The 16,180-nt window shown below is 45.8% G+C and overlaps 1 protein-coding gene across 2 annotated transcripts in view; it reads left to right on the plus strand.

Moving 5' to 3' along the window:
• Positions 1-16,180, plus strand: part of LOC138498471 (zinc finger protein 84-like) — a 762,144-nt gene that overhangs the window by 442,030 nt on the left and 303,934 nt on the right. The window contains exon 4 of one of the 2 annotated variants that reach the window (XM_069622218.1): positions 2,458-9,810. In XM_069622218.1, coding sequence (XP_069478319.1) covers positions 2,870-4,858 — 1,989 coding nt within the window. In that variant the 5' untranslated portion in view covers positions 2,458-2,869 and the 3' untranslated portion in view covers positions 4,859-9,810. Of the gene's footprint in view, positions 1-2,457; positions 9,811-16,180 lie in introns of those variants that run through there. The other variant, XM_069622220.1, reaches the window with a different exon arrangement.

Raw genomic sequence — 16,180 nt, forward strand, 5'->3', positions numbered from 1 at the left:
CTTCCAACACTACCCTGCAGATGAATGTCAGAAAGGCAAGTGGACATGGATCATCTGGACTGGAGAGGAGTATGCCTCGTTCCTCACGCATACCCCATGCAGAGGAGGAGGGCGGTGCAAGGCCACAGCACAATACAACACCTTCAAGGCAGAGGAGAGAACCAAGAAGCAATCCATATCTAGGCTTCCCAGAGTCATCCCACCAACCAGTTGATTGGGCCTCCTGCAGGTTCAGCCCTACCATGGTGGGATGGTCAGTTGGGCAGACCTCCTGGGAAAGGGAAGCATTGAGGATGATAGCCAGGTACTAGAGTACAGAGAGATGGGCAGGGATGAAGGCACCAGCAAGGTGTGGTTTAAGAGATCAAGCACTGGCAGGCAAAGTCATTCACAGGATCATGGCAGGCTGATGTGATATTAATGATGCAGGGAGGCAGAGGACCTTTACTCCTGCTAGAATTACATTGCCACCGTGTGGTAGTGTTCAGCTGTAGGTTCCTGACAGCCCAGCTGAGAGCAGTTCACCAACTTGTGAAACAATGCAAGGATCTGGGAAAACCTGTGCATTACATTTGTGGTAGAGGAAGATGATAAAGATATGTCTCATGAATGAATCAATGGTCTTTGCTATGTTGGGAGGGGACTGGGTCAAGGGCAGGACTCTGGCTCATTCTGCTTCTTAGTAAAGAACCGGAATTATGGAGTTTTTAATTAGTTTTCACTAAGCGAGTTCAGAAGCACACATGTAGAGACTAGGATGGGGGTGTTGAGGTACAGCAGGGCATTCTACTTTTTATTGCAATCGCTTATTGAAGCAAAATAAATGGATAAACATTCGGGGAGCACTGAAATTGGGTTCAAAGGGGACTCTAGATTGATATGCGCCACACAAGGATAAGGTTAGACCAAGATTGTTAAATATTGTGGACCTTGACATCCTAAAAAAGAGTAGTTGCTTCTGGAGGATGCTTAAACTCACACAGCCTAAGGTGGTGGCTGCACAGACGACGCACCTGAGAACAGATGAGGGGGAGGTTGTTTTCTAAGGATTATCCACTGGGAACAAGGAGCACGCCAAAAAAAATGTGTTCATTGTGTCACCTAAAACTGGTGTTTGTCCCCCATACTGGACCGCTCAAAGGTTCTCGCATATATTGTTGTGATAGCTACCCACACAATAAATGTAGGACTGACAGACAAACAGGTGGACACTTGCCCATTGTGGGGGGGAGGGGGAGTATGCATACTATTCACATGTAAATGCATCTTATTCCAGGGTCGCTGCCATATGGGTTGCAAGAGATGCTGGCAATGAAATTCTCACCCTATCATGGATCCACAGGATTATGCTGAGCGGATTCCCCTGGAGTAGGGCGAGTAGAATCTCCACAGTAGATCAACGGCAATCATGTGTATAATCACTAAAAGGTGGCATCCATTCGTGGATGTTGGTAGTGATTGGGCAACATCTCCATTGGTTCCTAGGGATGTGATGGTAACAGCACACAGGGGCGCGCTGAGATTCAACCTAAGGTGCATAGATCAGAAACCACAAAAAGGGGTCTTGTTGTGGGAGCTTTGGTAAGTAACAGACCCATTTGCACCCACTCCTTAACAGTAAAACAAAGTGTGTACCACCTCATGAAAACGACACTGTGGTATTTTGAACAGGGAAAGAGAAGTGGATCCTTCTGGCCAATTCAATTTAGTACCTGGCAATGGGACATTTATGTGAATAATTAGGAAGGCAAATGCGATGATATTGTGGATTTCACAGAGTCTTTCATACACTTTATTCTTTTGGTCTCTGACACAAACCCCAAACCATCCCTCATCTCCAGAAAAACAAGCTTATCTAGGTTTAAAGTCAATGGTTGAATGTAGTGGCGGCCCGGCCTGTGCTGTTCTCACCATGGGAAGAGATTGTTGCTTTCCCTTTAAATCACAATCCCAGTCTCCTCGATGGTGCTGTTGGTTACATTATTCATGTTTTGGCCAATACACAAGTCATCAGTGATTACACAGTGGACTGGTGAAGCTGGCGTCCGATTGGTGGCAAACTCCTGCCTTTATCATTTGTGTGTAGAAATTGGGAGTTTCCGTGTGATAATGTAGTCATTTCTGAATAAATATATTGTTAGAACATATACATGTTCTTGATAATATGCATTTAAAATGTTTGTTCACCCAGGCTGTTTTTTTTCCCCTAGTGTTTTGGATGCAAAACATTTCTAAATAAAAACACATTATCCCTGCTGCATGTTACCTGTTCCACTAAATGTTCCCATCGGAGCACAACTTCTCTGCCACCTGTTCGGGCGCCTTTCCCCAATAGATGGCACTTCAAAGTCAAATAAATTACTATGTGAGGAGTTACTACTGAGTAGTTTTATGTGTGCTGCCTGTGATTGTGAACGTGTTGAAACTAATAATGTGTGTCTCCTTTTATGTTAATAGGTGACTGATGCCCCAGAAATGCAACAGTGATTTAGATTCCCTGGACTATCGCATGGAAAAGCTTCATTGTTGGAATATGCAATTTCCAAGCATGTTAGAAGAGTGAACGTTTGGGGTCCAGTTGCCTTTTCAGAGTATTCAGGAACTGGGATTGCAAAGTCTGTTGATACATGATGGCTTCCGTCCATGCAACCACTTTGTGGTAGCATCCAGTAACCAAGTGTGTTGATTTTGTAAATCCTGGGGCGGGGGGAGAGGGATATCTAGCACAACCATGACAATGTGTTATGTGCAGTAAGAAAAGCATTTCTCATTTGTGCTCTGAATTTGGGAAAAGGTTAATTGAAAAGGCTCCACTTAAGTCAAGGCACCTGAAAAAATAAACTGGCAAGACACTTTACACGTGCACAAAATGTGGGAACAATTGCCATTTCAAGAACATACATATTGCCCACATGAGGACATAGGCGAAAAACCTTATCAGTGCACTGACTATGAGAATAGTGTCCATTTGCATGATACACTTATCAAGCACCACCAAATGAATAAAGGTGACAAACCTTATGAGTGCACTGAGTGTGGGAAAGGGTTTGCTACAAAGCAAGTGCTTACTGTCCACCAGAGAACACATACAGGTGAGAAGCCTTATGAGTGCAGTGAATGTGGGAAAGGGTTTGCTTGTAAGGGAAAGCTTACTATCCACCAGAGAACACATACAGGTGAGAAGCCTTATGAGTGCAGTGAATGTAGGAAAGGGTTTGCTACAAAAGGAGGACTTACTCTCCACCAGAGAAAACATACAGGTGAGAAACCACATAAGTGCACTGAGTGTGGGAATGGGTTTGCTACAACGGGAGAGCTTACTAGCCACCTGAGGACACATACAGGTGAGAAACCGTATGTGTGCACTGAATGTGGGAAAGGGTTTGTTCAGAAGCAACAGCTTATTAGTCACCAGAGAACACATACAGGTGAGAAAGCTTATAGGTGCGCTGAATGTGGGAAAAGGTTTGCTTCAAAGGGAGAACTTACTGTCCACCAGAGAACACATACAGGTGAGAAACCTTATGAGTGCACTGAATGTGGGAAAGGGTTTGCTACAAAGGGAGAGCTTACTAACCACCAGAGAACACATACAGGTGTGAAACCTTATGAGTGCACTGAATGTGGGAATGGGTTTGCTACAAAGAGAGGGCTTACTAGCCACCAGAGAACACATACAGGTGGGAAACCTTATGAGTGCACTGAATGTGGGAAAGGGTTTGCTTGGAAGGCAAAGCTTAATATCCACCAGAGAACACATACAGGTGTTATACCTTATGAGTGCACTGAATGTGGGAAAGGGTTTGCTACAAAGAGAGAGCTTATTATCCACCAGAGAACACATACAGGTGAGAAACCTTATGAGTGCACTGAATGTGGGAAAGGGTTTGCTCAGAAAGGACGTCTTACTATCCACAAGAGAACACATACGGGTGAGAAACCTTATGAGTGCACTGAATGTGGGAAAGGGTTTGCTCAGAAGGAACATCTTACTATCCACCAGAGAACACATACATCGGAGAAACCTTATGAGTGCACTGAATGTGGGAATGGGTTTGCTTCAAAGGGACGTCTTACTATCCACAAGAGAACACATACAGGTGAGAAACCTTACAAGTGCATTGAATGTGGAAAAGGGTTTGCTCAGAAGGGACGTCTTACTATCCACAAGAGAACACATACGGGTGTGAAACCTTATGAGTGCACTGAATGTGGGAATTGGTTTGCTCAGAAGGGAGATCTTACTAGCCACCAGAGAACACATACAGGTGAGAAACCTTATGAGTGTATTGAATGTGGGAAAGGGTTTGCTCGGAAGGGACATCTTATTAAACACCATAGAACACATACAGGTGAGAAACCTTATGAGTGCCCTGAATGTGGGAATCGGTTTGCTACAAAGGAAGTTCTTAATACCCACCAGAGTACACATACAGGTGCGAAACCTTATGAGTGCATTGAATGTGGGAAAGGGTTTGCTAGAAAGGAAGTTCTTACTATCCACCAGAGAACACATACAGGTGAGAAACCTTATGAGTGCATTGAATGTGGGAAAAAGTTTTCGTATAAGGTAAATCTTGTTGACCACCAGAAAACACATACGGGAGAGAAACCTTATTGGTGCACTGAATGTGGAAAATGCTTCAGTCGGAACAGTCACCTTATTAGGCACCAGACAAAACATGCATGCCTTGGTCCATTTCAGTTTAGTGAATGTGGCGAATACTTCAGTACACAGGATGTTCTTATCTGCCATGAGACAGGACATGGAGGTGGAGACATCTCTTCTGCAACTGAAGCTGCTTCTGATAGAAGGAGATGCTTCTACAATGCTACTGAGTTTGGCATAGCTGTCTAATACTGTGAAGAACCTGCCTCCACAGTGGTTCTCGGTTTCCTTTGGCACACAAATGATGACTGATTATGATTGTTGAATCACTGCTGTTTGAAATGCATCCCTTCTAGAATTTTCAGAAGGGAGACTGTACCTTCTGTATTAAGGTAACCATCCTATGGAACACTTTGCCTAAGGACCTCATGCAAATTTATGGGCACCAACGTTTTGGAAAAGCTTAAAGAGTCAGTGGTTGAATCAATAACTATAGACTCTCATAGGATATATGAGGTGCCCCTTGGGACCCCGGCAGCTAGGAAGGGCTCTGAGCTTAAGTGGAGGTGTCCCCCTATCTCTTGGCTCAGCTAAGGTCTAGCGCGCCCTCCTCATGCAACAGGGAGGCTCCCATCTACTGAAATGGAACCCAGAGGGCATCTTGTCTTTTTCAGTACATATATTATGCTCGTGCTACATAGATTCTAAAAGTGGATTTGGAGGGACTCAGAGTGCATTTCCCTTCCCAACTGCATCGCACAGCTCTATCAACGTACATCCCTTACAACTTACTCCCAGGTTCTGTAACACAACCGCTGCAGTTCCTGTTGCATCTCATGCACATATATAGGGATAGAGAAGGTTTTCACAAAACAGAAAGGCTTGCGGGAGAGAGGCATAATATGCATTACATAACCGTGTTATCAATAAGCATTTCACTGAACCAACGTCTTAGAGCCAAGAATGTAAAAAGGAAGTATTTATTTACACATATTCAAACCCCCTCATGCTCCCTATTTATGGAATGCCCACCTGCTGTTAGAACCCATTAACCTTTAGGTGAGTAAGTGCCATAGAGAAATATTAAGGCAACTCTTAATGCCAACCCTACAGATAAGCGGTGTATTAACCATTTACTCCCCAAGAATTGGCAAACACTCCCTTAAACAAAGTAGCCAAATTCCCAACTGTAACTTTGGAAACAATGGACAAATTGGTGCCAACCTTCCTGCTTTCTCCCACTCGGGTTCATGAATATGTTCATCCCAGTGATGCCAGCCAGGCAGTACCAGTGGATGGTGGTTTACAGGGATTTCTGCTTGATATGTAGAGAAGCTATAAAGTAATGTTTATTTTATTTTACATGAATTGCTAGTCATAAAGAAGTGTGAATTAAAAAGTTGCAATTTCTTTCTACTTAAAAAGAACAAATGACTTGCCTATCTGTAATGTTTTTTCTGATGGATATACCTGCCATAGATTCCTCATCTATGATATCCATATCCTCATGCAGGTGTTCTCCAGAAACTCTTCTGCCGATAGGGGGTGCTGCACAAGCTCTATATCGGTCCAACCCTTTTCACACCTCGCACCAAAATGATGTCTGGGCCAGTATCAGTAGCCTGGCTGTGCACCAGACCTCAGTTCCGCCCTTCTTTCCTAGCACTCTTGATGCTGAGGGACTGTAGAACTGATGGTGTACTAGCTTCCCAGACGAGGGGCAGGTAGGAAGTGCAATGAGGAATCCATGGCAGGAACATCCATCAGAAGGAACATTACTGAAAGGAAAGTAATTTGTTCTACTAATGGATTCCCTCCTGCCATGGATTCCTCATCTATGATGGACTCCCAAAGCAGTACGTAATCTGGAGGAGGGAGGAAAGCAAGCACACCACCTAAACCACAAAACTCGGAAGGACTGCCCTATCAAAACGGGCATCCTGACCCGCAAGGGAATCCAAGCAGTAATGCTTAGCGAGCGTGTGCAGAGATGCCCATGTTGCTGCCTGGCAAATGTCCAGGACAAGGGAGCCCCCCTCTGCAGGGCAAAGGTGGCAGCCCCTCCTGGCAGAATGAGCCCCGATACCCTTGGTCACATCCTTCACACCCAGATAATAGCATTCTTAGATGCAGAGAATGATCCACCTGGACAGGGTCTGTTTGGTCACCGCCCTGCCAGCACGAGCACCAGCGTAGCCAACAGAAATCTGGTCATCCTTCCTAGCCTCTCGAGTTTGAGAGACATAGAAATCAAGGACCTGTATTGGGTCCAATCAATGAAATCTTTAATCTGCATTGGAAGGATGAGGTGGAGGGAAGAACACAGGAAGATGGATCTGAGAGATGGAAATCCGAGATCCTCTTTGGCAGAAAGGAGGGTCACCTTCTCTTTGGGGAAAAAACAAATGCAGAAGTGAAACGACACATGGAGCTCACTCACCCATCTCGCAGATGTGATGGCAACTTGAAAAATCACCCATAAGGGTGATCAATCTAACAGGAATTAAAGGGCCTAAATGGAGCGCACATAAGAAAAGTTGAAAATAAATTCAAATCCCACACTGCAACTACAGACTGGCAGGGAGGTAACTGGTTACACCAACCCCACAAGAACTACATAACAATGCTGATTGTGAAAAACAAGCCCTTTTCTAGGGACCTCTTGAACTCAGGAATAGTGGCAAGGTAACCTTCCAAGTGTCAATCTGCAGGCTTGCTTGGGCCAAGGAAAGCAGAAAATCCAACACATGAGGCAGAGGACAGGATAAAGGATCCAGGACCCTCTATGGCATCAAAGTGAAAATGTATGCTGCCTGCAGGCATAAATGGATTTTTAGCTGGCCTCATAGTTGAAAGGAACACTCCTTTTATCATACCACCTCAGTAGTCCAGCATGAAGGTTAAGGCTGCTGATGTTCAAGTGGAGAACCCGCCCCTTTGACTGGGAGAGCAAATCTTCTCATTGGCGCAAGGGAGGACCGATGGACCTGTCCAACAACTCTGGATACCAAGTTCTCTGGCCCAGTCCAGGGCGATCAGGATCAGTATGGTTTTGAACAGACTGGATCTCCTGAGGGCCAGCGGGATGACTGGGATCGGTGGGCACTCCATAAAGGGGGTCAAAAGTCCACTCGATGGTCAATGCGCCCCCCGATAGCTCCCTACTGAGATAATTCCCTGCAGTGGAACTGCCTTCTGGTTGAAACTGGACGCAAAGAGGTCCACTTCATGAGTCACCCCCGGAAAGAGAGATCTCCACCAGAACTTCTTGACAGAGCTCCCATTTGTGGTAGGCCGAGGTCTGGCTGCTCAATGCATCTGCTGTGATGTTCTCCCGTGTGGCCTGATGAGCCGCTGTCGGGGACACCTAGTTCTCCAGAACCACATACTCCTTGCTTCTCTGCCCTCTGGAGCATGCTCTGCCTCACCGACTACAGCCGACCATAGGCCAAAGGAGAACTTCACCATGGCACAAGGTGCATTCTTGGCTTTCACCACTAGGCTGCCTGACGCGAACACTTCCTTGCCCCATGCGTCCAGCCTTTTGCTTTACCTGTCCGGTGTAAGGGAGGGAAAAGGTAGAGGTTTTCAGGCTCACTGTAGTGGCCAGTACCACCATGCTTTCGGGTAAGGTGTGGGCGGGTCAGAAAGTGCAGGACAGTGCTTCCATCCTAGATCCGTGTCCATTGGGGTCGACGGAGGCAGGTTTCTCCCACGCTTTCAACACTGGTTCCTCTACCACCACGTTGAAGGGTAGCAGTGCCTCTTTGGTGCATCATCCAGAATTTCGCAGAGTTCGTATTGCACTCTGGACCTGGGCGGCACAGAGGAACCCAGGGTATCGCCCACCTTTGCCATCAGGCACTAAAAAGCAGCTTGAGTTTTACCTGGTGTTGGTGCTGGTAGAATGTCCAACTACAGGGAATTGTCCAGACCGCTTGCCCCTGGCAGGTTAACTGCCAGGACCAGCATGTCGCCACTCTCATAAAACTCCTCGGGAAGTGTCTGCTCTCTAGAATCCATGGGCTCCAAACCCATGGGATCTCGTTGTAAATGTCATACTTTTTCGACATGAAAGTGTCGATGGGAAGTGGGACATATCCCTACAGGGACCATGGTGCAGTGTCGTTGAGGTATGAATGCTCTGAAAAAAGGAACTGAGGTCATGGGGCGTGGCTCCACCACTTATACTGGCCTCAATGTTGTTACTGGTGCAAAACGCATTGAGGCTTTGGACGGATCCGACACAGAGCTTGGCCGAACCCCCTGACTGCATACATTTTTCTAGAGAACTGCTGTGCTAGGATATGGATATCATAGATTAAGAATCTGTGGAAGGAAGGAATCCATTAGAAATGCCTCTACTGGGAATTATATTTCTACACCCCCATACAGTAATTTTACTTTCAACATCAACTCATAGAGATTCTGGAGCCCTCATGTATAATAAAAATGGAGAAGTATATATAAACTTGGCACAACACATGTGCAAAGACTGTTTTGCAACAGTGAAAACATGCTGAGTGGCAGTCATAAAACTGCAATCTGCAATATTACTCCAGAAGTCCGTTTCCCAGAAATGCATTCATCACCAGGAGTGCCATCCTCGCTGAATGCTGCAGTGTTTTGACTTTGTGTATCATGTTCTACAGCTCTAGTTTCCTTTTCTCCCCAGTATCCCCTCTAATGTATTACACTATTTCCTATCTCTATTGGAGCATTTAGGATTAGTAGATGGTTCCCTAGCCTGGGATCGATATGTGGAGGTGCAATTACAAAAGGGAGGGTGCAGGCCCACTATTAAAGCACTATATTATAAGAAATTAGTTTGATGTGAAGGGCCCAGAGAAGATGTCAAGTGTTCCTTAAATTATACAGACTTTAGAAAAGTGACATTTTGTGAATAGTCGAACGAGCCGGTGGAATAGAAATACCCTCTGTGTTGTGAGACAATAAAAGTCGTGCAAATTTGGAAATGAAATGGTGCCTTTCTGTCTGAAATGAGAGTTGTGGGTGTAATGATATCACAGCTGTTCTCTAAATTCCAAGAAGGAATAGTGGAATAAATGTTTACAAAATAAAGCTGGTCTTGGATAAACTGACATGTCTAATGTAAAAGTCTCCCACCGGGATTCATACACTGAGTGAAATGCTGATGAAATGAATATTGAGCTTCAGCCAATATGTCACTTTGTTAACATTAAAAATACATTGTTAGTAACTCCATTTGTGTTAAATCCTTTCCCCTGACATTTTGTGTAAACTGTGTCCTGGAACAATTAATTTGTTTTAATTAGTGGGGTGAGCACCTCTATTCCAGTTTTATGCTGGAATTAATGTTATTGTCCACTTTTTAACCTTCCTTGTCCATGGAGGGGGAGTGGGTAGAGACAGAGGAGGTGGGGCAGGAGGGGTGGGAAAGACGTGACCATGGAGGGAGCTTGTCGTGACCGAGGAGGTTTGGGTAAAGAGAAAGAAGTAGTAATGAGTTCAGTAGATGGGTGGGAAACGGGTGAACATGGTGGGAGGTGTTAGTGACGGAGGAGGTGGGGTAAAGAGAAGGAGGTTCTGGGGTTCAAATCTGCAAAGAGCTCCCTCCCATACCTTAACTCTCAGCTAAATGAGATATGGCATTAAAGAAAAAATGGAGGAAATTAAGATGTGTTCACAAATCAATGGATTGATACAAAATTGATTAATCGATCCAGTGAATTAAACCCACCTTCTACATTTCCTGTCTTTGTATAAACATTTACTAGCATGACCTGTCACTTTTCTTATGCCAAAAGTATGGATGAACTTTCTTTTCCATAGGATTGTAATAACTGAGGAGTCAGAAATGATACTGGGACAAATGTTAGATAGGATTTGGCTGAAGACTTTTGTTTTAACACCAACTAAGTTGGGAAAAGGCCTCGCTGTCCCTGCACTAGTGGAGTTTTCCCTCCTAAACTCAGAACTAATGATCTGTCTGTGTCAGAAGTCCAAAACCAAACCATCCTGTGTCCAAAGTACTATTCTGACCCTTGCACTCTAAACAAATGAATTCTAAAGTGAAAAGGAAAATGTGTTTGGCCTTGAGTGTTTTATAAATGTTCAAAAGAAAGGAAAAATGGATAACTCCCACAAAAAAGAAGTCTTTCAATTATGGGCATCCTTGCTCCAGAAGGTTCTTCCCTTTCCTGGATTCTTCATCACTTTTTTGGGTGACAGATATAGCTTTTACTCCCTGCCGCTGGTGCGGACGTGGCGTTTATGGCTCACCGACCCGAGCTTTGTAGGCCCAAACAATGGGCCATTAAACCGGGGTACGGATAGCATTTTTTTGTTTTTGTTTTTGCCTGACGCGAGATGCACTCTGCGGGAGTGCATCTCCTGAAAGAGAAAATAAAAAATGTCAGCCGGCCTTAAAATGGAAGATAGATTAGGTCAATTTTTGGATGACGGCGGCCATTGAAAATATGTTCAAAATGGCAATGAGGGCAGAATCGCGCCCGGGAAAGGTGGATTCTGATTGGTCAGACAGTCTTTCCCGGGTGCGAAGAACAGTTCTTGGCATTCCCTTAGGTCAACAACAAAAGTTCTCTTCAAACTGGTTGTCTTCCTTTTTATGTGGGATTCGGATGCCTGGTATACTCTCCTGCCAGGGCTTTTCATATGTGAACTCCTGCTCACTCTCCCACCTTTTGATTGTTCCGCTTTTTAGCCTCCTTGGCTAATATAATTGGTTTCTTATTTATGGTCTCCTTGTCTCTGATATGCTTGCAGCATGCATTGACAAACTTGAAAGTCTCTTCTCTTTGAAAACTGCCTCTTCAGTCTTTCTCAGGTTTTAGAAACTGTTCCTTTTCTCTCTTTCTTGTTTTTGCTATCAGTAAAGCTTGGAGCGGCCGCCAATACACCCCATTTTTCTCTGTCCCTTTATGGACGCACCAGTACTTGATGCCATCTCATTTCTTCTAAGGTCCGCTATTGATGGTGGTCTGCTGCTTTCTGCTTGCAACCGCAACCGTTTCTCAACTGTTCTCATGCTTCCTGGGGCTTCTGCTGGGCTTGTCTGCTTCACATGGGATTCTGTAGAGCAAAGCGATGTGCTCCAACGCCAGCAAGTGCCCAGTAGCCCTCCCCTGGCTTTTGGCATGTTTTGCTGTGTCTCATCCACTTCTAGCAGCCGTCTCCCTTCAGGTTCCTCTGAGCAGGTTAGCTTCACCAACTTCTTCCAGACCTCACTTTGCACGGAGATGAGCAACTCTCTCCTGCCAGCAGCCTGCTTGCATTTCTTGCTTCAGTGATTTAAATGTCCCGGACTAAGAAAATCCTGAAGGTGTCTCACCTGCTAGTCCCTGAGTATCTGTCTTCCACAGCCATTGCTATTGGAACCAGTACCTGGGGGTGGACCAGTGAGGGAGGATCACCTGGATGGGTGGGGGGGTCTTCAGGGAGTGGAAGTAGGTCACTGAAGGGTGAGATGCGGTATCCCCTTATTATGACACCTTTTCCCCATCCTACCCCGTAGGATATCTAGAAGCTCTACCCTGCCCCCTCATCCAACACTAACACTTTCAAACCCTGTGAAAGAAAACGGACTAACACCAGAGCTGTTTACGTGACTTGTCCCAACACTAGGGCCAGGCAATTGCTAATAACAACACACACCTGACTGCTCTTTCCCTTCCCCACTGGGATAAAAGGCAGAGCATACTTGAGCAAGGTCGAACGCAGCCATTCCAGGACAGCAGTTAGAACTGAGGAGAAAGGCTTACAGATCTGAAAGGACAAGCAGGAGGGAATTACCCTTGCATTGATTGCCACGGCGGGGAGAAGTGGTTGCCATCGTGGTATCATCCTTGACTCTAGCGGGTAAGGAACTGCCAACGAGTTCAGCACAGCCGGTGAATCAGAAGAAGCTGGTAGTAGGCAGACTGTGTTCAGCTCAAGGCTGCAGTGGCAACATTGTATCTGAAGATAATAGACAGATGTCTTTTGTGGGTCCAATTGGTACCAGCAATAGGGTGGTCCGGTGCCACGTGGGTGCTCAATCGAAATACTCAAGCTGGTACCCCTCTCCTAAAAGAAAGAGAATGTATTGAACTAAGAACTTTTTGCTTATTGAAACTACAGTGACCAGGTGGCCTAGGGGAGGCCAGCATGAAGTGTCAAAGTGGTCATACGAGGGACAAGCCAAATCCCTCGTACAGTCAAAAGTCTTTGACACGTTTTGAAAACTAAGTGATCTGTTATAATTGGCAAACGTGAACCCGACTGAGGGATGCATACAAATTGGGGTAAATAGTAATATACCTGTGAACATTGTGATGACAAGCATCAACTCGACTGAGAGATGTCCACAGTGAGTTGATGGTCTGAGCCCTATCGAGGGAGGCTAACGTTGAGGAAAGGTTTTGAAGCTTGTGTGAGAGGGATCAAAGGGTGAAAAATAATCGCCCCACATGAAGATTAACAGAAGGAACTTTTGTGTCTATAACTAACAGACCCTCTGAAGCAAGAGACTTTGCATGAGCGAGACTTGGGTACAGAAGGCCCTGATATTATGGAAATGAATTGTAAGCTTGTGCTGGAGAAACCCTAAAGGCGGAGAAAAACTGGCATTTCAGTAAGTAGGTACCAATATAGGCTTGGGCACTGCCCTGCAAGCTGTGGTGCAACAGTCAAAAAGGAAGGTGGCAACAGTGCAGAAGGCATCAGAAAGCCGAGAGACTGGTGGGAGTGGTGAGGAGGTTTGAAGCATGGGCGAGTGCTGTTTCACTGTGGAATTCAAATGGGATTCGGGTGTTAATGTGTGAAGGTGCTGCAAGTCCATGCATCACAATTTATGACGATGCAGCTGAGCACCTTGTGCTCATGAAATCTGAAATAGTTGAGAAGTGAGACATGACGTGTTGAGCAGAGTTTATGGCATCAGCTGTTATTTACCCTTCCACACAATCCCCACCCCCCCAAACTAGACCCACATAAGAAGTATTGACAGAGTAGAACAGCAGGCAACCTATTTTAGGTTAGGAAGATTGCACTGAACCGGAAGATGTTGAACATGTGAGAGCAATAGGTGCATGGCAGGGGTGTCGGCACCTTAACCGATCCTGGTTGACAATGTATTGAAAGAAGCATGGGAAGTGTCAGTAGACTAAAGGACGAGTGCTGTTCCTTCAATAGATTAAAGGAAAAATAGATTACTGCTCCAGTTCACTCGTAGGTATTGATAAAACTAGCCAGGATAAACTCTAGGTATGTCAGAATGGAGCTGTCAGAGTAGTGACGGGGCTCAAACGCAGGGACCATCTCACATCGGCCAGATGCTCTCAACACTGGCTACCGATTGAAGCAAGGATCCGTTTCCGAATCCTAACCATTGTTCAGAGGTGTAGATCGGGTAAGATGCATGGATATCTACAACTACTGGTCACAAGATCCTATGACGGCTTTTTAAGATCTAATAATCAGAATCTTCTCACCACTCCCAAATGCTGTACTGTTAACACAGCCTTCTCTGCAATTGCTCCAAAAGTATGGAATAATCTTCCTCCAGAGCTGAGATCCCTGGAATGCACTGAAACGTTTATAAAGAAACTGAAAGCTCATCTGTTCACAAAGGCAGCCTTTTTCGCCAGCTGAATATAGGATTCCCCAGGGCCTACTTGTTTTTATGTTGTATATGTCTTGTCGCGCCCTCAAGCCCCAGGGTCCATGGAGGCGCATAATAAATCTCTTAAAGTAAAAGTAAAGTAAAGAAGAAACAGCATGACAAGAGCAAAACACACACAATGTAGCGCAAGTGTAATGCAATGCCACAGATGTGGCTCCCAGAAGACTAACAGCATGCTCCTCTCACCCCAGCAGGCACAGCCTCTGACAGCGGCGCGCCTGGCAATCAATGTGCATCTCAGCATGTGCAGGCGGGCCTGGGAAGGCCTCACTGCCAGCACCACTGCCGGATGCCACCAGCATACCACATGTGGTCAGTGGCACCAACGTACCGCCTGTGCCCTCCACACCACCACGGGCACACTAGCCACCAGGCCATTGTGGAAGATACAGCATGGAGGATGACCACCACACCACCTACCCAATCCAGTCTTTCAGCCTGGCAACACTGCACAGCCCCCTCCTCCACCCATGCCCAGCATCAACGACATGGATGCAGGACTATGTGCAATGGAAGACAGGCATGGGGAAATTATTACTCTCGCCCAGCAGCAGCTCACTGAGTTGCATGAGTGCATCCAGGCCAGCAGCCGCAGGAGTGCACAGGCACAAGCTGTACCACCACTGCCCTAATCATCCTGCCAAAAGGATCCATGAGGCAAATGAGGGGATATCAGCTTTGTCTGAGTCCCTCCCTGCAAGTTACTCTTGCACACTTGCAGGCCCACAAGTTTGACCCTCCATTGACCACCACTCCCCCCGGGAGCCTGTAGCAGGGAAGCCCAAGGCACCACTCCCATCGGCTTTCATCGACATCTGGGCCAGCCAAGAACCATGTGCCCAAGAGGCAGCGCAAATGACACTTGGCCGAACACTCAAATTCATATTGTGCCTATGGGGTGTTTGGGGCGGGTGTGTGGGCGAACCTCCGATTTCCTTGCTCAAAATTGACCCACCTCATCAGAAGCAAGTGCACATTTGTCTGTAGAGCAAGCTTATCGTATAAATGGCTGGGAGGGGCTAGATGACACTGTAGTCAAACTAACCCGATTCTCTGTGAACCACACAAAGGTTGCACATTATATACATTTTGCAACATTAACACACTCTCACATATTTTATGACAAAGTCATCCCTCCAAACATGATTGTTCAAACCTATTCAAAGAAATCTAATCCCCCCCAAGTTCCCATATTCCCATATGATACATTCAACTCTTTTCAATACATATTTGCATGAACTCCTGTTAACAGCACACCCCTTTTTGGGATCTTTCTGTAGTCAGCAGGTACATCATTACATATTTACATATTCACGCACAGCAAATCTAATTTATTATAAGTTTCATCTGGTTGGGGCCCTCTAACCTCGGTCGTGAAGCACATCGCTTGACATGGACACTTCTAAAATATGAGACGGGCAGAGAAAAACCTGTTCCCTTTGAACTGATGGTAGCCATCTTATCTGCCCTGAATTGCTGGCTTCCCTAGGATCTTCTATTTCACACTAATCTATTATGACTGCCATTTCAGTACGCATGGCCTCTGGCCACATCCTAGTAATTTCTGAGAACCTGATTGCCACCCATAAACCATTGACCAACTCTGCCCTCAAGCACCCCTTGCACCGGGTTTATTACCTGGCCTCAAGATGACCCTACTAGGTGGCCTGACTTCCATTATCACTGAATGATAAGATAGGATATGGCATTAATAATGCGCCTATACACAAGTGTGTCAAGGCGCGATGAGGCAAGGGAGGGGAAACAAAGGGAAGAAAGAGACAACAATCCTACTAGGCCAGGTGACATTGAGATTGTGCAAGTGCAGGGGAGGGGGAAAGGGAAAAGTGTGGGTGGGAAGGGCAGGGGGCAGTGCAGTGCATAGGATAACAGTAAAAAATAAATAC

Source organism: Ambystoma mexicanum, chromosome 5q (genome assembly GCF_040938575.1).
Source record: "Ambystoma mexicanum isolate Mex_15411 chromosome 5q, UKY_AmexF1_1, whole genome shotgun sequence".
Lineage (NCBI taxonomy): Eukaryota > Metazoa > Chordata > Amphibia > Caudata > Ambystomatidae > Ambystoma > Ambystoma mexicanum.